The sequence below is a fragment of the Hyperolius riggenbachi genome, chromosome 11 (assembly GCF_040937935.1).
Source record: "Hyperolius riggenbachi isolate aHypRig1 chromosome 11, aHypRig1.pri, whole genome shotgun sequence".
Classification (NCBI taxonomy): domain Eukaryota; kingdom Metazoa; phylum Chordata; class Amphibia; order Anura; family Hyperoliidae; genus Hyperolius; species Hyperolius riggenbachi.
This window is the reverse complement of record NC_090656.1, coordinates 213,940,723-213,964,901: the sequence shown is the minus strand read 5'-3', so window position 1 is coordinate 213,964,901 and position 24,179 is coordinate 213,940,723. Positions and strand designations below refer to the sequence as shown.

At 45.1% G+C, this 24,179-nt stretch overlaps 1 protein-coding gene across 1 annotated transcript; it reads right to left on the bottom strand.

The window, feature by feature from the left end:
• Window positions 1-2,584: 2,584 nt before the first annotated feature.
• BMAL1 (basic helix-loop-helix ARNT like 1) lies at window positions 2,585-22,791 on the bottom strand. Its single transcript, XM_068261778.1, has 10 exons — window positions 22,677-22,791; window positions 21,785-21,934; window positions 20,139-20,385; window positions 19,065-19,171; window positions 18,076-18,226; window positions 17,897-17,985; window positions 15,741-15,849; window positions 12,537-12,630; window positions 10,419-10,521; window positions 2,585-3,189 (listed from the first exon to the last, which is right to left on the bottom strand). Exons 2-10 carry the CDS (start codon window positions 21,852-21,854, stop codon window positions 3,029-3,031), a joined length of 1,131 nt encoding a protein of 376 aa, XP_068117879.1. The 5' UTR covers window positions 21,855-21,934; window positions 22,677-22,791; the 3' UTR covers window positions 2,585-3,028.
• Between the last annotated feature and the right edge of the window lie 1,388 nt (window positions 22,792-24,179).

Genomic DNA, 24,179 nt, shown 5'->3' with positions numbered 1-24,179 from the left:
GATCAGGGGTTTGCCTGGATTAGCTGCATGCTTGTTCCAGGTGTGTGATTCAGACACTAATGCATCCAGAAAGATCAGCAGGACTACCAGGTAATTGATGTTTAAAACGGATCACAGATGAAAAACTAACAACTTGTCTATATAGCTTATCTAAAGTTTTTAAGTAGTTCACACAGCAAATCTAGCTGCAAACAGCTTCAACAGTATATGATTTCTTCCTGTGATACAATGACAACCATGTTCTGATTGTCATCATTATGCAGGCAAGCTGCTGTGCATCTCCACCCCTCAGCCTGTGAAAACTTCACTCCCCTCTCCTCCTCCCCTCTGCCTCTGAAATCTCTGGCTAATAACCACCTCCTGCCCTTGCTACATGGGTCAGTGTGCCTAGGTGCTGGAGGAGCTGTGGACGAGGCTCGTTTAGTTTATATGGAATTGGGGTATTAAAACCATAAAAAAAGTATTTGGCTTGAACATGCACTATAAAATATGTAAGGAACACAATTCTGAAATAAGTTTCTCAGATTCACTTTACTTTTTTCGCGATAGTGGTCCTTTTAGGCAGTTAACCTGACAGAATTGACAGGTTTTGTGCTAGTCCATCTCCTCATGGGGATTCTCAGGGTTTTGTTTTAAACAGCATTTCCTGAATAGCAGTTTAACTGCCAAAATAGCAAGATGCCAGCCTGCCTACTCACTTGCACACTATTTTGTAAGTTAGACTTTGTTTTAAACTGCTATTCAGGAAATGCTGTTTAAATCTGTCATGTTTTGGGCCAGTCCATCTCCTCATGGGGATTCTCAGGGTTTTCTTTGTTTTAAACTGCTTACTTCTTTAGTGATAGTGGTCCTTTAAAGGAAGAGTTATATGGAGACTGTCATACTTATTTCCTTTCAGTTGTACAGTACTGTAACGTTTAGGCTGGATTTACAATGGTCCTTTGCATAACATGTGCATTGTGTGTGAACTGCAATATATCAATACAATTTTTGCATGCAGCGAGTTAGAATGTGATCAGTTACAATTCAGTACTGTGAACAGGCCCATAGAATGTTATGGGCAGGGAGTTGACATGCATATTTGGTATTGCAACCGAGCACAGAACTACCCATAATGGTATTTCGATCTCCGCCAGTGTTCTGCAAGCTACATTCACAGTGGGATGTTGCAGAGCTAAAGTCTTATAACGCAGCTTACCGCACTGCAATGCTAATCCTATGGGCCATTGTAACGTGTAGTGTTATGGTAATGCACTGCTGCAGTGTGTTCTCTAAATGCATATTATCAGGTACAGGAAAGCATACCTTTCATTAACTATTGTCACAGTAAAGCATACAGGCAAAGGGGCACTATGGAAAAACATTTGTATATATTTACACATTTTAAGCCAGAGTAAAATAAGCTATACATTTTCTATGTTGTCACTTATAGTAATCTGGCAGAAGCGACAGGTTTTGGACTAGTCCATCTCTTCATAGAGGATTCTCTGATTTATTTTCAAAAGCACTTGGACAGAGTAACTGCCCAAAAAAAATTGTAGCGAGCAGGGAAGCTGGCCAGCATCATTGTTTAACTATATAACGACTGCATCATGCCAATGGGAGTGTTCACGGTGGCAGCTCCAGGACCACCTAACGTCAAACCCTAGGGTAGGTATTTGCAAGAGCTTGCCGAGAATCCATTATGAAGAGATGGACTAGTCCAAAATCTCACTTCTGTAAGATTTCTACTACTACCTACTGTAAGTGACAGCAACATAAGGATAATTTATGGCTCATTTTACTCTGGGGGAAAAAATTGTCTGTTTGCACATGCACAAGTTTTAAATTTTTTTGCCATAATGCCCACTTTTTTTGCGTTCGAATGCTTCTGTTGTGACTAATGTCTCATTACAACGCAATGCCCCGCTGTGAATAAAGACTCATTCTCAGAGTGAGGAAAGCAGTCAGCCTTAATGGGGTGGAGAGCAGAAAAACTTGCTTGCATGCTCTTTTGGCAGTTTGGACTGATCATAGGAAAAAGTGACTAAGGCCTCAATTCACGGAGCTTTATCAAACGTTTGATAATTTACCTCATGGGTAAGATCTAATTTTGAATTCACTAAGGTGTTATATATTTATTGATCATTTCATCGATAAAACATTCGATAATTCTATAACACCTTAGTGAATTCAAAATTAGATTTTACCCATGAGGTAAATTATCAAACGTTTGATAAAGTGTTAAAGCTCTGGGAGAAATCTATACCCAATGTAGGCCTCAATTCACAGAGTAAAAATATAAATTAGAGGCAGTCCTATTTTTTGAAGCACTTCTATATCAAAAAGTGCAAGACTGCTTCAGATAAAAGTTATAGTACAGGGTAGTAAACTCTGCTGTTTCGGTTTAAAATAGTGTAATTTTTGTAATTTAACCACTGACAAATGTTACTACTTCCATGCAGTATTAATGTTCAACATCATTTGTTCATAGTATTCAAAAGGTTTCATCTCCTACTACATGGAAATGGTAAAATTGGCCAATCAAAATAGGATGTGTACAGCACACACCACTTACATGTAAAGTGAGTGACGGCTACAACAGTGCTATAGAACAATTAAACAATTTATTTAAAAAATATTTAACTATTACACTGTACCATGTATATCATTACAATAAAACATCTTTATACAAGTAAATATAATAAAAAAATATCCACCAGGGGGAGCGCTGCAGTGTAGAACCACCATACATCAGTCATGACATGAGACCAGCTGACAACGATGCGCAATTTGCACAATGATTTAGAAAAAGAAAACTGCATCAATTTCAAAAATGTACATTAATGCAAAGCTATACACCACAAGCTGATCACTGGAGCTGCGTCTAACACAATGGTGAGTGACAACGACGGGTGATGCTGATGGCGCCTCTTCTGTACGGTTGGAGCGGATTCATGTCACACCCATTTAAGGGTTTTTGCAGTCCTTTGTGGCACTGAAGCTCCCATAATGCACTTTGAGGATGCCCGGCTTGGCTTAGTCCTATTCACAATGGCCAGGGTAAGTCGCTGAAATCTACGGGCCCTCCAAGTCCTGCATCTGCTTCCAGGAGGCTCATGATGACAGCCATGGCCGCCTCGTCATTGCTGGGGCTGCTAGATCCGTGGTCTGTTTCTATCATGTCCATCCCCATCTGGGAGTTCTCACCTGCAACAACAGAACATTCAGCGCTGCGGCAGACAAGCCTGGAAGCTCTGATTATGAAGACCCCTCCCCCTAATAGTTTCCATTGAATGCATTTTTTTGCTGTAGATTCAGATTTAAAAAAAACTGTGCATTAATTTCCCATGTACTGTAAATTCTGTTGGACACATGCAAAGATATACACACAAATGTAATATTGTGGAAACTGGCCTTAAAGGGAACCTAAACTGAGAAGGATATGGATTTTTCATTTTAAAATAATACCAGTTGCCTGAATCGCCTGCTGATCCTGTGTCTTTAATACTTTCAGCCACAGCCCCTGAACAAGCATGCAGATCAGGTGCTCTGACTGAGGTCAGACTGGATTAGCTGCATGCTTGTTTCAGGTCTGATTCAGCCACTACTGCAGCGAAAGATCATCAGGACTGCCAGGCAACTGGTATGGTTTAAAAGGAAACATCCATATCCCCTTCAGTTTAGGTTCCTTTTAACCTCTAGCTGACCACAGCAGCAGCCCCAGGACCACCTAACGCCAATTGGCGTAAAGTCCTGGGGCTCTGTTTTGCAGGAAATCGCACACATCTCCTGCTATAAATAAATAAACCTGGGGGTGATCAGACCCCACCAACAGAGAGCTCTGTTGGTGGGGAGAAATCACTTGTGTGCTTTGTCGTGCGGCCCTGCAGTTTGGCCTTAAAGCTGCAGTGGCCTATTTCACACAAAATGGCCTGGTCTTTAGGGGGTAAAGCCTGTGGTCCTGAAGAAGTTAACCTCCCTAGCGTTCTGGACGAGCTGAGCTCAGCCAGAGACACTGGAGGTCATTGTTCAGGCCCTGCTTTGCTTGCTGTGTGTCCTACCCAATCACCGCTGCGATACAGGCGACGGGGGAAGCCCTGAAGGAAATCCCATTCAGAACGGGATTTCCAGACGGGTGTTTGCGCCGGCGGTGATCGGAGGGGTGGGAGTGACGCCGCAGGGAGGGAGAATCATGTAGCTAGCGCTAAGTGGCCGCGGGAATCAGAACGCCAGGCAGGTTAAGGAGAGGGCATGCTCCAGGTCCTATAGAGCCTTCCCATTCCTCCTACGGTGTCCAAGCTCCTCCAGCACTGGATACCTTGTTAGTGTCGAGACTGCTCACTTCCACTGCTGCAGGAGGCTTCATCAATCTTTAGGAGCCAATTGCTCCTGAAGACTGGCTGCTCTATATTGTGCATGAGCAGTACGGAGCGGCCCATCTTCAGGAGCACCCAACTCCCGAAGCCTGTCACAGCGGCGGAAGTGTCTCTGACCCATCGGTCATAGACTAACAAGGGGATCAAGCACTGAAACACAGGCACCGTAAGAGGAATGGTTAGAGTCTAGGACCCAGAGCCTTCCCTCTCCTAAGGGCAAATATATATTTTTATCTGTTTCAGTTCTTAAAGGAAGCATCAGCCAAAATAAGCTTCCCCCAATCTACTTACCTGGGGCTTCCTCCAGCCCTTTGCCACAGATACATCCAGCTACATTCCCAGCCGGTCCAGAGGTCGTCCTCTACTGCATCGTTGTCAGGTCCACATCCAGAGTGTACCAGGCAGTGTACCCCCCCCCCCCGGCTGGCGGCTGGAAGCACGGGCTGCGCCGCTGGACCTATCGGCAGCAAGGTAAGTAGATTGGGGGAAGCTTATTTTGGCTGATGCTTCCTTTAAGTTCTACCCCCTCCCCAACTTCGCTGCTCAGAAGATTTTAGTCTCCATATGGAAAAATTATTTCTGATTAGAGCACACCTGGAATACCAAACAACCATTTACATATCAAGCTGATATGCTACACAATCTATACTAGTGATTCCACCTCTACTTCAGGAACATGATAAGTATTCTAACGTATTCAGTATTGTACACACTAAACAATACCTCCCTGTCCTGTCCTCACTCAGCAGGCTAAAGGTGGCCATATATCAGGCGATGTGGCAGATTATCAACCATTCCGATTTCATTGTAATCTAATTGGATGAAAGCCGATGCCGCCAAGTGCATGCCCAACCGACAAAGCAACACATTTCGGGAGATGAAAATTAATCGCATTCTCGATCGCGCAAGATGTTGGGCTGACTTGGTTGATGGGGAATGATTTCAGCATGAAAGATCGGGAATCATCCTGCAGTGTATAGGCAGCTGACAGATCTCTCTCTTAGAGTCGATGAGAGATTTGTTTCTGTCGAATCTGCCCATCACTGCTAGATGTATGGCTACCTCAAAGGAATACTTTAATCAGCTAAAAAAAAAAAAAAACACTTTTACTCACCCGGGGCTCTCCTCAGCCCCCTGCAGCTGAACGGTGACCTCGCCATGTCCCTCCGATGCGCCTGGACTCGCCGGCGGTCACTACCGGTTCGGCCGACAGGCTGGGAACGCGGCTTGTTAGCCGCGTTCCAGGCCGCAATAGCATTATAGAGGGCGCTATTGCGGCCGGGAACACGGCCAATCAGGCGCGTTCCCAGCCTGTCGGCCGGTGACAGCCAAACCGGTAGTGGCCGCCGGCGAGTCCAGGTGTATCGGAGGGACACAGCAAGGGCACTGTTCAGCTGCAGGGGGCTGAGGGGATCCCCAGGTGAGTAAAAGTCATATTTTTTAGCTGACTTAAGTTTTCCTTTAAGTCAGTGACTAGCTACCCCTGTCAGAGGTTTGAGGCAGGAGGAAGCCTAGTGGTTTAGGGCTCGTACACACACCATATGCGCTGCCATGTGCATTTGGGCAGTGCCTATGATAGGCGATCAGCAAGAACATCAGCAGTGTATAGAGACCCCTTCTGACATACATACTATGCGCGCTGCGCAGCATTGCTATGTTCTATCGCACTGCTGCACACATTTTTTGGCAAACCGCATCGCTGATCCCATTCACTGTAATGAATGGGATCAGCAGCGCAAAGCACGGCAATGGTGTGCGCTTGCGTCCTGAGCACATGGCCATACACATTGCATAATGTGAACGAGTCCTCAGATGTTATTATTCAGGCCTCTAGACCCAGGTTCGATATATAGGCCTGCATGTTGCTGATATGCATTCGCAAAAAATGAAACAAAGAATAAGTAGGTGAGCTGCACCTGCTCCTTACCTCTTAGGTTACTTTTAGCCCAAGCACCATGTTTGGATTATGATAAGCATACATGGGCACTAGGTTTTTCCATTGCAATATAGGTTTTTATTGGATTTTCAGCTACATGATTGTTTTTAATGGTTTTATAAACAAATAACGATTAAAGAAAAAAAAAAAAGTCTTCCCTCTCCCACACCCACTCCTACACACCATCCCACAAGAATAGCCATATGTGGCTTTTGCATCCTCCCCCCCCTCCCCCCACTAATAGGTCCTGAGACCCCTACACTCCACTTATGCACACCCCCATGGAAAGCTCCGCCCACCATAAAAGATCAAATCACATTCTGTAGAGAGACAGAAATCACTAGACTCTCCTACATAAAACATCAATCATAATTGCTGTTCCCTGCCCCCAACCCACTAAGCGGCAATATCATTTTTAATTATTGTATTTATATAGCGCCATCATATTACGCAGCGCTGAACAGTAAATGAGGAAACAATGTTAAGAAGGGAGGATATATAGAAATGTAGCATACAGTTATATAAACAAACAGGGTATAAGATCATGTGATGAGGGAGCTGGTTACAGGGTATAAGATCATGTGATGAGGGAGCTGGTTACAGGGTATAAGATCATGTGATGAGGGAGCTGGTTACAGGGTATAAGATCATGTGATGAGGGAGCTGGTTACAGGGTATAAGATCATGTGATGAGGGAGCTGGTTACAGGGTATAAGATCATGTGATGAGGGAGCTGGTTACAGGGTATAAGATCATGTGATGAGGGAGCTGGTTACAGGGTATAAGATCATGTGATGAGGGAGCTGGTTACAGGGTATAAGATCATGTGATGAGGGAGCTGGTTACAGGGTATAAGATCATGTGATGAGGGAGCTGGTTACAGGGTATAAGATCATGTGATGAGGGAGCTGGTTACAGGGTATAAGATCATGTGATGAGGGAGCTGGTTACAGGGTATAAGATCATGTGATGAGGGAGCTGGTTACATGGTATAAGATCATGTGATAAGGGAGCTGGTTACAGGTTATAAGATCATGTGATGAGGGAGCTGGTTACAGGGTATAAGATCATGTGATGAGGGAGCTGGTTACAGGGTACAAGATCATGTGACGAGGGAGCTGGTTACAGGGTATAAGATCATGTGATGAGGGAGCTGGTTACAGGGGTCCAGCAATTCAAGCCAGAGTCAGGTCATGGGAAGAGTGCTGTTGAGGTCACACTAGGGGGAGGACACAAGGCAGGGCTGCAGAATAAGTACTCGGCTGAGAGAGTTAAACCTACAAGTCCTCTCACTACTAAGCACTGAAACACACCACTTGCTCCATACAAGTTCTTTAACCACTTCAGGACCACAGGCTTTACACCCCCCCCCCCCCCCCTAAAGACCAGGCCATTTTTCACAAAAATTAAAGGCTCGCTGCAGCAGGGCAGTGCTTTTCAGCGCTGCTAGATTTGGGCACAGCCGGCGCCTCCATAGACTACAATAGGAATCACTCCTATTGCAGCGCTCAGTGAGCAACGTCGGCTCCGTCAGAAGAGGTTGCTTTAAAAAACACAATAATTCGGCCTCCAGCAAATCGCTGGAAGCCAAAATCATTTCATTCCCCCACTATCCATGGCGGCCTGGAGGGGGAATAGTAATTAAAACGGCCCGGACTTGTGCAGAAGCAGGATCAGCCATATACCAGCTGTATCCTGCGCCCAAGTCTACCGGAGCCGATTTCAAATGTACTCCGCTGCGGGGCCGCACAACAGCACACAAGTGATTTCCACCCACCCCCTTTTCTCCCCATCAACAGTGCTCTCTGTTGGTGGGGTCAGATCCAACCCCCCCGATGTTTGCTTATTTAGTATTGTTTGCCTGTGTTGTTCTTTACTATTTATTTCTTCCCCCTTCCCTCCAACCCCCAGCCAATCAGCGTGATTGGCTGTCATAGGCTTCAGCCAATGACAGCCGACCACTGTCAGGTCTCCCAGAGGGACAGCTGCGTCACACGGCTGTCCCCAGTACAGCGTTGCTGCAAATCGCAGCACTGTACAGTGTTTATAGACGGCGGTTTTGCCATCTAACAGTCTCCGAGCGGCGCTCTGCCTACCAAGCAGGAGATGCGTGCGCAGCTTGCGTGCGATCTCCTGCAAACTGAAGCCCCAGGGCTTTACGCCGATCGGCGTTAAGCAGTCCTGGGGCTGGCGCCACGGCAATCGGTGTGACGCGGTCGTAGAGTAGTTAAAGGGAATGTCCAAGCTCATTAAAAATAAAGAAATTTAAAAAAAATTATAAAAAAATCTACTTACCCCGGGGCTTCCTCCAGCTCCACTCTCAGCCGCCGGCCCGGGATCCCCGCTGATGCAGAGGCCAACTTTGGGAGGTCGTCCTCTACTGCGCCTGCGTCGCTGTCAATCAAATCCACATGTTTTCGGAGTGTACTGCCCACACTCTAGGTCGGCCTCTGCATTGTCAGGGTCCCCGGGCTGGCGGCTGAGAGCAGAGCTGCGGCATGGGACTTGGCTGGAGGAAGCCCCGGGTAAGTAGAGGTTTTATTTTTATGAGCTCGAATATTCCCTTTAAGTTAACCGTAAAGTGTACCAGAGGCAGATTCAGGGGGGCATGTTCCCTGCTCTTTGCCAAATCTCTGCGTCCGCTCCTCACTTAGCCCCCAAAATTTTAAGACATTGAGCTTGTCGGCAATCTAAGCGTGAAAGGGGCATCCTTTGCAGGAGAGTTCCTCCTGTAAAACTCCCCCTCTGGGAGTCAGGAACGCCTTCTTCCTTCTCTCTACAGCCCAGTGTTCTCCCCAGAATTTTTTTCCAGCTGGGTGGCATGAAAAAGTAGCCGGGTGGGTTGAGATGAAAATGCAGGGCAACTCTGCTTACAGCATAGGAGGATGTGAGGAGGTGAGCCGATGACAGCCGGGTGGTCACCAAATCTAGCCGGGTGGAGCACCCGGCTAAAAGAGCCTGGGGAGAACACTGCAGCCCTTCACTTCTATCCCACTACTTCCCCACCCCCCAGCTTTCTGTGCTTATCGGATGAGAGCACAGAGCTCTGTATGCAGCATTGTGAATCCTGAGAGCGAACCTAAGCCATTGAAGGCTTTAGGAACACTGGTGATAGACGCTACCTGGTGATGACTGCCATATTTATTTCCTTTTAAGCAATTCCAGTTGCCGGGCAGATCTGCTGATTAGCTGCATGCTTGTTTGTAGTGTTATTCAGACACTACTGCAGCCAAATAGATCAGCAGGGCTGCCACGGAACTGGTATAGTTTTAACGGAAATAAATATGGTAGCCTCTCACTTCAGTTGTCCATTAACTTTTAAATTAACAGAAACTTACAAACCTCACCATCCACACTACACTTACAGATGATGCACACATACCCTACACTTCTACACAGTTTATACACTAATCCACCTTCCACCACCATCCCCCCCCCCCCCCCCCCCCCCCCCCTGCATTCACCCCTGTACTATATGCCAATACACACATTGTACATCCATGCACTGTACGCTGTACTTTTCTACACCCTGTACTGTCCTCCAACACTGTGCCCAACAGACACCAATCTGCTAGTGGTATTGTATAAAGACAGAAAAATACCAGCTGCTTTGGGGTAACAGATCTGCTGTTAGGTGTTTAGGATAAGGGGTTATTGATCTGTAGACTGCAGAGGGAGTAGCAGAAAGGAAGGGTAGCTGTTACTATTGAAGCAACCTCAAAACGAGGCATTAGGAGATGGAGTCCAGGCATTGCTATCAGACTTACAGAGCAGCAGCCTCCTGTAACTATAGTTTTTTTCTTATCCTGCCTTTTTACTAACAGTGTCTCTAAGGGCTCAAACCCACTAGCAGCCTTTTCTAAGCACTAGTGATAATTGAAAAAGCTCTTGCTAATGCAATGCTGTGGGGGATTTTTATAAAATCACATTGTTCAAGTGGGATCACACCCATAGCATTACATTAGCAAGAGTTTTCCATATCTCAAAGCACTCAGAAATGGCTTAGTAACATACTGCTGGTGGGTTCCAGGCCTCAGACTGTATTGGGGTTGTTCTAGGCTCAGAAACGCTCCGGCCATCACATAGCATGCAGTGTCTGGGGAGTCAGTGTGCAGCGCGCTTACCCATCATCGAGGAGCTGTCAGAATAGGGGAAGCCGGAATTGTCTTGGAGTTGTCCGGGTCCCAATCCGGAGCTGGGGAGGTCCAGGGGGCCGCCGTTTAAGATCTAGAAAAACAGGTGTAAAGATTATATAAAATAGAAAACTTGTTCTATAGCTAAGAACACAGCAGTAAATAAAAAAAAACGAATCCTGCAACAACGCCAGTAATCATACTTGCATTAAAGCGGACTTGGAGATGCATAAAAAAAAATAATAATATTCACTTACCTGTAACTTCTGCCAGCCCCATGCAGCCATCCTGTGCCTGCACATACCGGGAACGATCCTCTGGTACCCCACTGGGCTCACTCTCTCTTTTGCCAGTCTATCCAATGCATCCCCGTTCGTGCGCCCATCCCTGAAAGCGTCCTGCGCAGGCGCAGTAGAGATTTTCTCATACTGCACCCGTGCAGGACACTCCCAGAGGTGGGAGCGTGAATGAGGACACGCACGGCCAGGGCCGCGCAGGCACAGTGGACGTCTGCTTCTAAGTCACCGAGAGAAAGTGAGCCGAGGCAGGGGACTAGAGCATTGTTCCAGGACAGCTGCAGGAGGCTGGCAGAAACTTTTTTTTTTTTTTTTTTTAAAGGCATCTTCAGTTCCACTTTAGGTTAGGAACACACTAGGCAGAATCGCATGAGCTTTCCCCATAGCACATAGTGGAAACCGCATATGCGATTCTGCCTAGTGCGTTCCTACCCCCAAGGTTCGCTGTACTGAAGAGTTTACCTCCAGTACAAAAACAAGACAAATACAGGGCGGTCTCATTTAAAGTTTTCAGTTACCAATGCTTGCAGTTGTGTATTTGGTGCACACAGACAACTGCAGAGCACTTATTTTGGGTGTAGGAGCCATAAACAGCAGATTAGCAGCTTCTCCACTGAATGAATCAAACTATAGGTGAAGGAGTTTGTGAACGCCAAATGCACTTGCAAATTGCCATCGCAATCACCGTAGCTATTTTTTTCACACTTCAGGCCACTGCAGCTTAAAGAGCTCGCTACAAGGCCGTACAACTCAGCACACAAGTGATTTCCCCCCCCCCCCCCACCCTTTTCTGCCCACCAACAGAGCTTTCTGTTGGTCATCTCCGATTGCTGCTGCCCTGTTTATTTATTTTTTTATTTAAATTGTGGGTATTTGTGTTTTGTTTTTATTTTAAATTTGTGTAATTTCCCAGCCCGGGAAATTTCCCAGCTTGCCGCCCTCTTTCGACAGTCTATGACAGCCAATCGCTCCTGTGCCTCCCCAGGGGACAGCCAAGTGATAAGGCTGTCCCCAGCACAGCGCTGCCATAGATCGCAGCGCGGGACACTGACAGCATCTATCAGTCTCCTAGCTGCGATCACCGCTGGGAGACTGATGACGGAGTGGAGCTCAGTCATTCAAGCGTGGATACACACGCATCGGCACGCGCAATCCCCAGATAAACACTGCCCCAGGACTTCACCCCAATTGGCATTGAGCGGTCCTGGGGCTGCCGCCATGCTCATGCCAATTGCTCCGCAAGAGGTTAAAGGATACCAGATGTCAAATTAGTAACAGAAACAAGTGGGAGCAGGCATATACTCTTGCCTTTATTGATGCCCGTCGCTCACCTAGTTTTCCTCTCTGCCCCCCATGATCCTCTTCCGGGTCCGGAGTTGGGCTTTACGGTGCAGGCACTGGCTGGGCTGCGAGCATCTTACAGCGTGCATCCGTGCCTGAAAGCTCTCTGCACATGCGTATAACGCCACTACGCTGTATGCCTGATGTATGCTTATCGCTCCCTTGCTGTCCTCCACCTTCTGCATCTTCTGCAATTAGCCCTGGAAAGTCCTTTGGCCCAGGGTGCACTGCGCATGTGCGTCCCAGCAGCCGGGAGCATTCTGTGCCTGCGCAGAACTAGCTCTCACTACAGCGGTACCCACTATCAATCAACCTTTCTGCAATCCAGATAGGACCCAGTACAGATCTGCAAACTGTTGTCAGCTAATATCAGACAGTAAGGAATATCCTGCATAGGTCACGTCTGTTCTCCCATATTCGTACATAAATGTGACTCCGTAAAACAGCCCTCACCACAGTACAGATAACGCACCTTTTTACCCCCAGGAGAGGCTGCGTCAGGAGGAGGGGTACTGGTGATGTTCAAGGGACTGGAGCCGCAGCTGGATGGGGAGGAGCCTCTTATCCTGTGACAAAGAGATTTACATCGTTAATGAATACAGATCTACAGAAACCAGCTCACCCTAGCCCTAAATCTGACAATTACATTTCCAAACAAGTCCAAAATACAACCCTACTATAACGATAGCACCAATATTACAGTGACCCTGTGAGTGAGAGGGATACAGAAGCTGCCATATTAATTTCCTTTAAACAATGCTAGTTGCCTGGCAGTCCTGCTGGTTTTTCTGGCTTTAGGGCTGTGTGAATCACACAAATGAAATAAGCATGTGGTTAGACTGCAGCGAGCGGGTCTGATCTGCATACTAGTTTTAGTTGTGTTCTTAAACTTCTGTCAAAACCGCCGTCTATTTACACTGTACAGCGATGCGATCTAAGGCAGCGCTGTACTGAGGACAGCCGTGACGCTCGGCTGTTCCCCTGGGAGGCTCAGAGCAATCGGCTCTCATAGGCGGATGTCAAGAGCCGATCACTGTGATTGGCTGGTGGGGGGAGGGAGGGGTTTAATAAAAAATAAATTGCAAAATCACAATATTTATAAAAAACAAAAAAAACAAAAAAAATATATATATATATATATATATATATATATATATATATATATATATATATATATATATATATATATATATATATATATATATATATATATATATATATATATATATATATATATATATATATATATATATATATATATATATATATAAACACAACAGGAGGGATCAGAGCCCAGCGACAGAAAGCTCTGTTGGTGGGCAGAAAGGGGGGGGGGTTTAAACACTTGTGTGCTGAGATGTACGGCCCTGCAGCGAGCCCTTAAAGTGGATCCGAGATAAACTTACTCATTGCACAATTGTGTTCCTTTCATATAGTTTATAGGGAATTCCTCAAGCCAAGTACTTTTTATGTTTTAATACTCTAATTCGCTATAAACTAAACAAGCCTCGCCCACAGCATTTCCAGTGACTTGGCACTGTAGCAAGGGCTTATGGGAGCTCAGTCTGGGCAGGAGGAGGAGGTTACTAGCCAGAAATTTCAGAGGCAGAGGGGAGGGGGGTGAATTTGTCACAGGCTGAGGGCTGGAGATGCTATTCACTTCCCTGTGTGTAATATGAAAAACAGAACATGGCTGCCCTCATTGTATCACAGGAATAAATAATCATAAATGGTTGAAGCTATTTGCAGCTAGATATGCTGTGTAAACTTTACATTAGATATATAGACAAGTTACTTGTTATAGTTCGTTTTTCATCTTGGATCCACTTTAAAGAGAATCTGTATTGTTAAAACCGCACAAAAGTAAACATACCAGTGCGTTAGGGGACATCTATTACCCTCTGTCACAATTTCGCCGCTCCTCGCCGCATTAAAAGTGGTTAAAAACAGTTTTTAAAAGTTTGTTTATAAACAAACAAAATGGCCACCAAAACAGGAAGTAGGTTGATGTACAGTATGTCCACACATAGAAAATACATCCATACAAAAGCAGGCTGTATACAGCCTTCCTTTTTAATCTCAAGAGATCATTTGTGTGTTTCTTTCCCCCTGCAGCTATCTTCCACTGAAGTGTCAGGCTGTTTCTTCCTGCAGAGTGCAGACAGCTCTGCCTGTATGTAATTCTTCAGTATATGAAAGCCCAGCCAGCTCAGAGGAGGATTTATCCAGCTTGTAAAAGATAATAGAGCAGAGAGAAGCTGCACTAATCTAAATAACACACAGGCAGTGTGCAGAGAGGGGCCTGGAGGGGGAGATGCATCACAGAACACTGAAGAACTTGGCAGCCTTCCAGACACAGGCTGACAAGTCTGACAAGAGAGAGATAAGTTGATTTATTACAGAGATGGTGATAGTAGAACGTGCTGCAGTAAGCCAGAGCACATTAGAATAGCTTTTTGAACTTGTAGGATGGAAGAAAACCGGATGAAATTTTTGTTACGGGGTCTCTTTAAAGGCAATCTTAACTGAATTCAGTTTAATTTTCCTGGGGCTTCTTATGTAAGCTGGAGGACTGTCGTAGGCTACGGCAACGAACAGCCCCGGCCAGGCGTCTCCTTGATTGTGCTCCCCTGGATTGTGCAATTTGTAACTGCGCAGCTTGTGACTGTGCATGTGCAGTAGCCTGTGACAGGGCTCAGTCAGCCAGCTTTCAGAGGCACAGCAGAAGGGATCGCACCGGGAGGATAGCGGGGAACCTGGACTACAGGAGACTGGAAGAAGCCCTAGGTAAGTTAGTAACTGAACTGAACTTCTTTAGGTCGGTTAAAATTAGGGAACCTTTCTGCCATATTTATTTCCTTGCAAACAATACCAGTTGCCTGGCTTCCTTTCATAGAAGCAGACATAGGGTTAGCATCCTGTGTTTACAAAATGTGTTGTGCCAAGGCAGCCATCTGGCACAGCTGAGAGATCAAATTACAATTGTGATTAGTTACAGATGAGGGGGAAGTAGACTGGCTAAACCCTCTACACAGTGCATTTCTCTCCATTTTTCCTTCTGTCCTGTGGAAGAGTTCAGGACCACTTTAAAGTGTGCACTATTGATTGATTGACATTGATTCTCAGTATTTCTGTGCAGAAAACCCACACAAAACAGACAAGTGTGCTCCCAGTCTGAAAGAATTGGAAGCGGAGGATCAGCAGGACAGACAGGCAGGTTATACTGATAAATAGGTCAGCCTCCAATATCACTCATTGCAAGGTCACTTTAAGATCCATCAACCAAATATAAGAGTAACTTTACCAACTATATGAATTAAATTGCATATTTTTACAAATATTACTTTATAAATTATAACTCCTGCAGCAAGGTGAGAGTTTGTGGCTAGTCTGATGTCAACAGTACTCCAAACATATTAGAGTCCTGCTGCCACAACAACAAACAGGAACAACTGTCAGTTCTGGGAGTTCTTTATCAATTGCAGATGGAAATAAAAGAATTGTAAACATTAAATTGCAATGAGGCTTGTGCAGCACCCATCTATGCAGATGGCAATAACACAACATTTCCCACTAGTGATAAATTATAGCATAAATAACAGCACATATGTGAAATAAGGCAACAATTGCAGGAAAGAGGAGAAGGCCATTCTGCCTCCATCATCAGCCACTGTACCTGTGAATTTCCAAGGCTTCTTCAGCGATCATCCTGCCAATCTTGCCAGCCCCAGCTCTGGTTCCCCCGGGTAGGCCTGGCACCGCTGGATGGGTCCTCTTTGTGACTCCTGCAGTAATCAGACAAGACAGAGTATAAAATCAATGCATGAAAATAAGCCTGCCGTTCAACCATCCCTAACAAGGGCCCAATTATAGAAACTGTGCCTGAATACATTCATTTATTTTAATACAGTCTGATGACCATACTTTATAAAACTTTATCGTCTGAAAGGGTTTGAGAAAGATTTAAAAATAAAAAGTAGGACTTGTATTGAATGTGCTCAGTTGCCCTCAATTGACTGTACATAAAAACAGTAAATATTTAGCTGCATTACCACACACAGCCACTGGAGTGCACACCCACAAATTCGATCCTAATATAAACAAACAATGCCTGATCACTAGCTAGCCAATGACATATGGCATTATAATAAAGTCTAAATAACCAGCTTCTACTGACATCAATGGACAGCAGTTTTGAAAATACAGAACATTTGTTTTAACTTATTTTAGTTTGGAAAATGTTTCCAAGAATGCATACTTTTAGAAAAAAAAGGAGGCATTTATCTCATTGCAATAAAGCAGACAGTAAAGGTTTTCAATAGTTTGATAAATGTGCAGCACCATGAAAAAAAAAAGCCAATTAGATAGAATAGAAAAACTCTGAAGTTTCGGAAATAGTTACTCCTTGCATTGTGATTATAAAAAATAAAGTATCAGATGTGATGCTACAGTAATCAAAGGAGGAATGTGATCTGCATGGCTGATGGTGACAGCTGCATTGCCTTCAGGAGAAACGATCCCCTTCCCTAAACTGCTGGCTCCCTCTGAACATAGAGTTGCTGCCCAAGAGATGGCAAAACAATGCAAATGGGTGCTTCAATTTCTAACCGTGTTTGTCAAATGATGGTTTGGAGAGGGGACAGGATATGCTGGCATAATGATCCGGGCAATAAGTTAGGAGATACGCGTTTTGTTTCTTAATATGTCAGTGCTCTCCAGCTGCCAGGGCTGGCTCTCTTCGCACATGCAGAGGAGGCTGGGCCAGCCAGCAGAGCAGTGAATACTAATGGGGAAAGGCGGGTCCACACACTTGCAGCTCTCTCATCCTGTGAGTCAGCTGCATGGCAGAAAGTGTGAGAAAGATAGTCCGCTTTTCCAGTGTACAGCGCTGCTGCCCCCTGGAGTTTGCTGCCTGAATTACCATGACGAAAACCTGAATCAAGCAATTCAGGCAGGAAACGTGCCTCTGTAGCACGAGTGGGCTTAGCACACAGCCGACTCGCGCAGGCGCATTATGACCACAGTCATGATTGAAAACGAGCACAGACTTCTCAGTTTACCAACAAGCCCCCCATCTGTAATCTTTGGAGGGCCCATGCTCAGCAACTTGGTAGCAGGACAGCGAGGGAAGCCTCAATTTGATCCAGAGGCTTCCCTCTTCTTAAGCAAGTATGTGATTTTGTACCTGAACTTCAGCTCAGTTATACTTTAAATTACAGTCTTAGTCCACCTAGTATCTGAGTATCCAATAAAAAAAAAAAAAAAAAATAAGGGTCTCGTGTTTAGAGAACATCAGCTAACAGAGTCCTTAAAGTGAATGGGAACCGCATAAAAAAAAAAAAAAAAATACCTAAGGCGAGGGAAGGCTCTGGGTCGTATAGAGCCTTCCGTCTCCTCTCTCGGTGCTCTCTATCCTGTGCCCCCCCCCCATTTCTATCCCCCGCCGAAAGGGTATTTGGAAGTCTTCGGGAGCCGTGTCCTCCTTAAGACGTGCGGCTTCATACTGCACAGGCGTGAGTGTGCAAGAGAGTGTGCTTGCGCAGGCGCAGTACAGGGCCGCCCTTCTTTAGGAGCACTCAGGCTCCCTGAAGCCTCCTTTGGCCGGGTAAAGCAGTATTTGACTAATTTAGTCAAATACTGCTACCGGGCGAGCCAGCACCGGAACGACAGGACCAGGAGAGGAGCGGGAAGGCTCTATAGGACCCAGAGCCTTCCCTCTCCTTGGGTAAGTATCTGTCTCATTTTTTTTAAATGCAGTTCCCATTCACTTTAAAAGGCAAGTCACAATCCAAAATTCAGATGATCGTTTATGGAATAAAATGGTGTAATCACCTTCTCCGGACTGTAGCACATTGTCCATGCTGGGCGGAGAGGCCGACATCTGAGAATAAGCCTGATCCCCGATGTCCATAATGTTCGCCCTGAGGACAGAGAAGTAAAGGGATTAATGAATGGAAACGCGGAGCTTTTGGCCGGCATCTGTGCACACATTGAAGCCTAGACAAACTTACGAGACAACAGTGTTGGTGGAGACGATATATTCTACTTCTTTGGTCCACGGGTTCATGAAACTGAACCAGCGACTTTTCAGGGTGATAAAGGAGCCGTCTTTAATTTTAAACTTGTAACAGTTTGTGGTGATTTTTTCTCTGGTCTGTAACACTGGAAGAGGAACACAGAACAAGCAACACAGGTAAGTATGGCACTTCTACATGTATTTATAGCACAACTCAGAGGTTTCTACAGCAGGAAACTATCCTTGGCCAGCCTCTCTGGGATTTGACCTCCAACTGAACACACCCCTCCCCCTAAACACTGTTCTGAAAGGGGTGGGACACGTCACTAGAGTGGCCTGGGCCTCTGCAGTGCATTCTAGAAGGAGAAGCAGCAGTCACCCTGCCTTCCACTGTTGACAGCAGGGGGGAATCATTTGCCTGCTCTCCTCAAAGACTATCCCGAGCGAGCGCTGTAAAAAAAAAAAAAAAAAAAAAAAAAAAAAAAAAAAAAAAAAAAGAGTGCAGGAGATTTGTGCGCAGCCGGCGCCACCATAGGCCGTAATGTGAATAACGGCGATAGCTGCACTTAGTGAGCGATGTCAAAATACAGAGCACAAATTACTACAAGAACACGGTCATTTGGTCACCAGCAATAGCTGGAAGCAGAATTACATATTTCCCCACAATCCATGGTGGCCGGAAGGGGGAATATTAGTTAACGCCACCGGGACTTGTGCAGGAGCAGGGTGAGCCTTTTAACGGTTTTACCCTGCGCCCAAATCTCTCGGCGGCCGTGTTATAGGTATGCGACCCGAGATGTAGCCCACAGTAGTGGGAGGGCAGCAGAGCCAACAAATCACCCTCTCTCCAGTGCCAGTCTATAAAGGGGGAGGAGCATACAATGCGTACATACTGGAGGCTTCGCTGTCTTTTTTCGCAGGGGGAACTAAAGGGGAAAAGTAGTGTAATACCTTCAATTACAATATACAACCAGACTAACCTACCTTGTCTATGGCACTCTGCGAGGTTCCCGATATCGTCCTGGTGGAAATACTCGTAACTCGACGTCCCTAATAGTTCTTGTGGTAAATACCCTAATATTGCAGTTGCCCTGTAACACAAACAGAAATGCAGTTTAGAGGACCGTAAAAACAACACTAACAAAATTATAAAAAAAAGATTTCTACAGTTTATGGAAAAAAATCACATCTTAAAAGACCATGAGACACTTGCTATTGTATTTGCCAGAATTTAGCATTCTGTATGATGTAGAGACTTGAAGAATGAGCTTAAATATGTGACCACACACTGGGCACTGCAGATATTGGAGGGGGGGGGGGGTGCACAAGGTTGTCAGCAGATAGTGTCAGGGGAAAAAAAAACAGCAATAAAATTAGGGTTTTCGACCTAGTTAAACTATAAACAGCTGCATTGGCCAGACTATTAGCCTGAAAGAGGTCTTTCAATAGCTGCCTGAAGAGAAGATCATTCTATGGGATTACTAAACAAGTAAAAATTGTGCAAGAACAAGTCTCCTACCGAATCTGAATTTTATCTCTATAGGTCTTTAGTTCTCAAACTCCAGAGCAGAGAAAAGGAGGAGAGGAGAGGGGGATAGAGAAAGAAGCGATCAACTAGGAACCCAGATCCATTGGACGTAACAAGTTAACTTACCTATGACAGCTGCTTAGTCGATGCATTACACTCTCGGCCCATGTACCACCACTACTGCGTCCTTCCAGGTTTGATGGAGTAATGGAGTTCTGTGGAACGCATGGGCTACTATAGGTGGCATAAGTAAGTTATCCCCCCTGACTCAGGTATCACAATCTAATTTCAATTTCAAGTAGCTATGTACTTGTAGTTACAGATAGTTACCATCACTACGGTTTGTCTCTGTATAAATAAGGGAAATAAAGAAGTGGGGAAATAGGTCTTCACACCACTATGTATGCAAAACTACAATAGATGAAATCATTGAAATATTTGTTCTTATAAATAACTGAAGTTGACATTTTTTTTCACATGTAGCACACATGGTGGAGTGAGAGAAAGCACTACAAGGACCAGATTCCTACCTCTGATCTACGAACACAAACTTCCCATCTATGGCGTGCCGCGAGACGTACTCTGTGGATTTGACGCGGATCTCCCCGTTGGCTTGCTGCGGTACTATGTGCGGATGTAAGCGGCCAATGGCGACAAGGCAGCTAAGGTTGCAGCCCTCGTTGTCAGGCTCGTTGTCTTCGTCCAATCCCATCTTGGTAGGCGGCCAACTCTTCAGATACCCAGTGCTGTGTATAGTGCAAAAACTCTTCCTGTCGCCTGCAGAAGCACAACAGTCACAGTGAGGAATTCAGCAAGATTATCGTTAAAGGACAACTGAGGTGACAAGTGACATGATGAGATAGACATGTGTACAGTGGGTTGCAAAGTATTCAGCCCCCTTGAAGTTTTCCACATTTTGTCACATTACTGCCACAAACATGAATCAATTGTGTTGGAATTCCACGTGACAGACCAATACAAAGTGGTGTACATGTGAGAAGTGGAATGCAAATCATACATGATACCAAACATTTTTTACAAATAAATAACTGCAAAGTGGTGTGTGCATAATTATTCGGCCCTCTTTGATCTGAGTGCAGTCAGTTGCCTATAGACATTGTCTGATGAGTGCTAATGACTAAATATAGAGTGCACCTGTGTGTAATCTAATGTCAGTACAAATACAGCTGCTCTGTGAGGGCCTCAGTGGTTGTCTAAGAGAATATTGGGAGCAACAACACCGTGAAGTCCAAAGAACACACAAGACAGATCCAAGACAGGTCAGGGATCAAGTTATTGAGAGAGGAGCACTGTTCAATCGATCATTCAGAAATGGAAGGAGTATGGCACAACTCTAAACCTACCAAGACAAGGACATCCACCTAAACTCACAGGCCAAACAAGGAGAGCGCTGATCAGAAATGCAGTCAAGAGGCCCATGGTGACTCTGGACGAGCTGCAGAGATCTACAGCTCAGGTGGGAGACTCTGTCCATAGGACAACTATTAGTCATGCACTGTACAAAGTTGGCCTTTATGGAAGAGTGGCAAGAAAGGCATTGTTAACAGAAAGCATAAGAAGTCCCGTTTGCAGTTTGCCACAAGCCATGTGGGGACACAGCAACCATGTGGAAGAAGGTGTTCTGGTAAGATGAGACCAAAATGGAACTTTTTGGCCAAAATGCAAAACGCTATGTGTGGTGGAAAACGAACACTGCACATCACTCTGAACACACCATCCCCAATGTCAAATATGGTGGTGGCAGCATCATGCTCGGGGGGGGGGGGGGGGGGGGGGGGGTGTGAGTGTTTGTGACTGTTTAAAGTGGAAGGAGCGCTGAGATTGTTGCATACTACTGTCTGTACTTATTGCTGTGGAATAGGATCTCTGGCTGCCATTTACTGTCAACTGTATTGGTGATGAGGAGGACATTGAATTGCATTATCAAAAATAGAGACATTGTTCAATTTGCCATTGTGAAATTAAGCGATCAACTTTATTGGGCAATCATCTACAGTGTGGTTAATCAAAAGTGGATTGATTAGTTGCCCATACAAGTGAGAACATTATACACATTACTATGGAGAAGGGGCAGCATGTGCGGTTTTAGTTTTAGGATTTTTATTATTTCATCAGATCAGATGCCGCGTCATGGTGTCATGCAAGCTCCTCCTACCTTTCTTTTTCGAGCAGTTGGAGGGGAAGTCTTTGTCTTCTACTTTGACTAAAGGTCTGTTGCATTTCATCCTGCAGAAGAACGACCGCCGGGCCCCAGAGCACAGCCGCGACGGTCCTGGGGTGATGTCCGTTTTGACGGGGAGCCCAGCTGCGGGGGAAAACACATGCAGAAGTAAGAATACAATCTTGGTAAAAGAAGTGCTACAATTACAGCATCATAAAAGAGCTGACAGCAGGGACCTGACAAATGTTTACCGTAAGCTCCTACTTCCAAAAATATATATATTTTTTCAAATTGTTTATGTTCCTGATGTAGAGGATACAGGCCACTTCCTGTCACATGATATCCACTTCCAGGAAAAACTTCAGTGCTTATTTATACTAATCAACTTCACTGTTTTGCATTTGCTACATTTAAAATTGGGCATAAGTGATGTTATGTTGCAAAACAACTAAAGAGGAACTGTAGTCAAGATAATGATGAATAAAATTGCTTTTCTTTTTACAATATTCATTTATAGACTAGTCAGTGTTTGCCCATCGTAAAATATTTCCTGATTTACTTTCTAAAAGTGATCATAGGCAGCAACATCTTTAGTACTAGCAGTTGATCTCTGCAGAATGTTCATTTACGGAGAGTTCTAAATCCAGTATAAACTATACCTGGTCTCCCAGAATGCTCTGAGGGGAAGGGAGGCATTCCGCATAACAGCCTAGGCTAAGCCTCAGTGGGAAGGCGGGGCTACATACGAATATACAGCAGTATATAGCTACAAGAAAGGGGTTTCTGATGCTGAAAGCATAAATTACAGCATTCTACAATCACAAAAAAAAAAAAAAAACCCAACAACAAAAAAACAAGACAACTCAATGTCCAAATCAGAACCTACTTTTAGCGTCGATGAGACGTTCCCGGGGAGCGGTGTCTGAGGACGAGAGCTGCTCCTTTACTTTGGCAATATCTTTCGGATGGAGATAGTCAAACAAGCTCTGCCCGATCAAATCGTTCTGTAAGACAACAAGCAGAAACCGGGCAGATCGGATGTTACCAAGACAGCAGAGCACAGCTGAGGACCTGGCACTCTAATACCAAACCGTAATAAGAACTGCTCTCCTCTCAGGCTGAGCCTCTTCTCTGGGGTATAATACATGGACGTCTGACAGATGCCAGGAACTAAAGAGGGCTGCAGCTGGAAGCTCCTATGTGTGGGCTCAGGTGGACGTTTTTGGAGAATAAAGAGTTTTGTTCTAATGCTGGATCAATGAGAGGGGGGTGGAGCATATATAGGGCTCCACACATCCTAGTGACCGCGCAGCGCATACACTGCAGGGACAGCACAGGCCCCCATAGATAATCCCAATTGCAAAATTCAACAAGAATGTACTGAACAGTTACTTGTCGCATGAAAATATAGAATCAATATATCCAGGCAGGATTTCAACAAACCGTTAGGTGTTTCTGTATTTGGACTGGCTTATAACAGCCACATGGGGCAATGGAATATATTCTCCATTGACGAATAATCCTATTAATTGGCACCGGTTTAGGTTTCTGGCATTAGGAGGCCTTCATACACGACTGCCACTACATCGGGCATAAAGGGCGTACATCGGAAAGAGACACCCAGTGAAGTAACTAGCAGGATATCAGCAATACTGCAGACATTTTCCTAAGGCTTTTACCTGCACTTCTTCTACCCCTAGCATTCCTAATATAGCCCCTATTGTACTCCCTAACCCTACCCATCTCTTCTTAACATTATTCATGCTCTGGCTATTGCCAGTGTCCAAATTACACATTGCGGTCCATAGCGGCGCTCATATTATCAGCTTTACGCTAAAAGGTGCTCTCATCAATAAACTGCAGCTATTAACCCATCATAAACAAAGAATACAAATAAAGAAAAAAAAAAAAAAAAAAAAAACAATTACTTAGTGAGATTTGCCTATGCTTTACATGCCAAGAAAACTCTACAAAAGTAAAAATGCAAGAAGTATTGCATACTTATTGTACGTCTGTTATGAACAGTTCATAATACTTCTTGCATTTTTACTTTTGTAGAGTTTGTGAACAGAATGCACAGAAAGGTCTCCCGCACAGTGTCTCCGGCTGGCCAGGCAGTAACGTGCAATCGCTGCCAACAAGAGATTGGCTCCTGGGTAGTCTAGAGGCTCCCCAGATCGCGTAAATGTAAAATGGGAGTCGGGAAATTTGGGTGCAGGGTGAAGTCGAAAAACTTCTCGCCCTGCTGTGGCAAATTTTGCGGCGGTGTTAATTACTTTTCACCCTCCAAGGTACCGTACAGTGGGGGATAAGATGCAGTTGGGCCTCCAGCTATTGCAGCCTAACTGTGTAGTTTTTATTGTAATTTGGGCTACATCTTTTGCCGGTG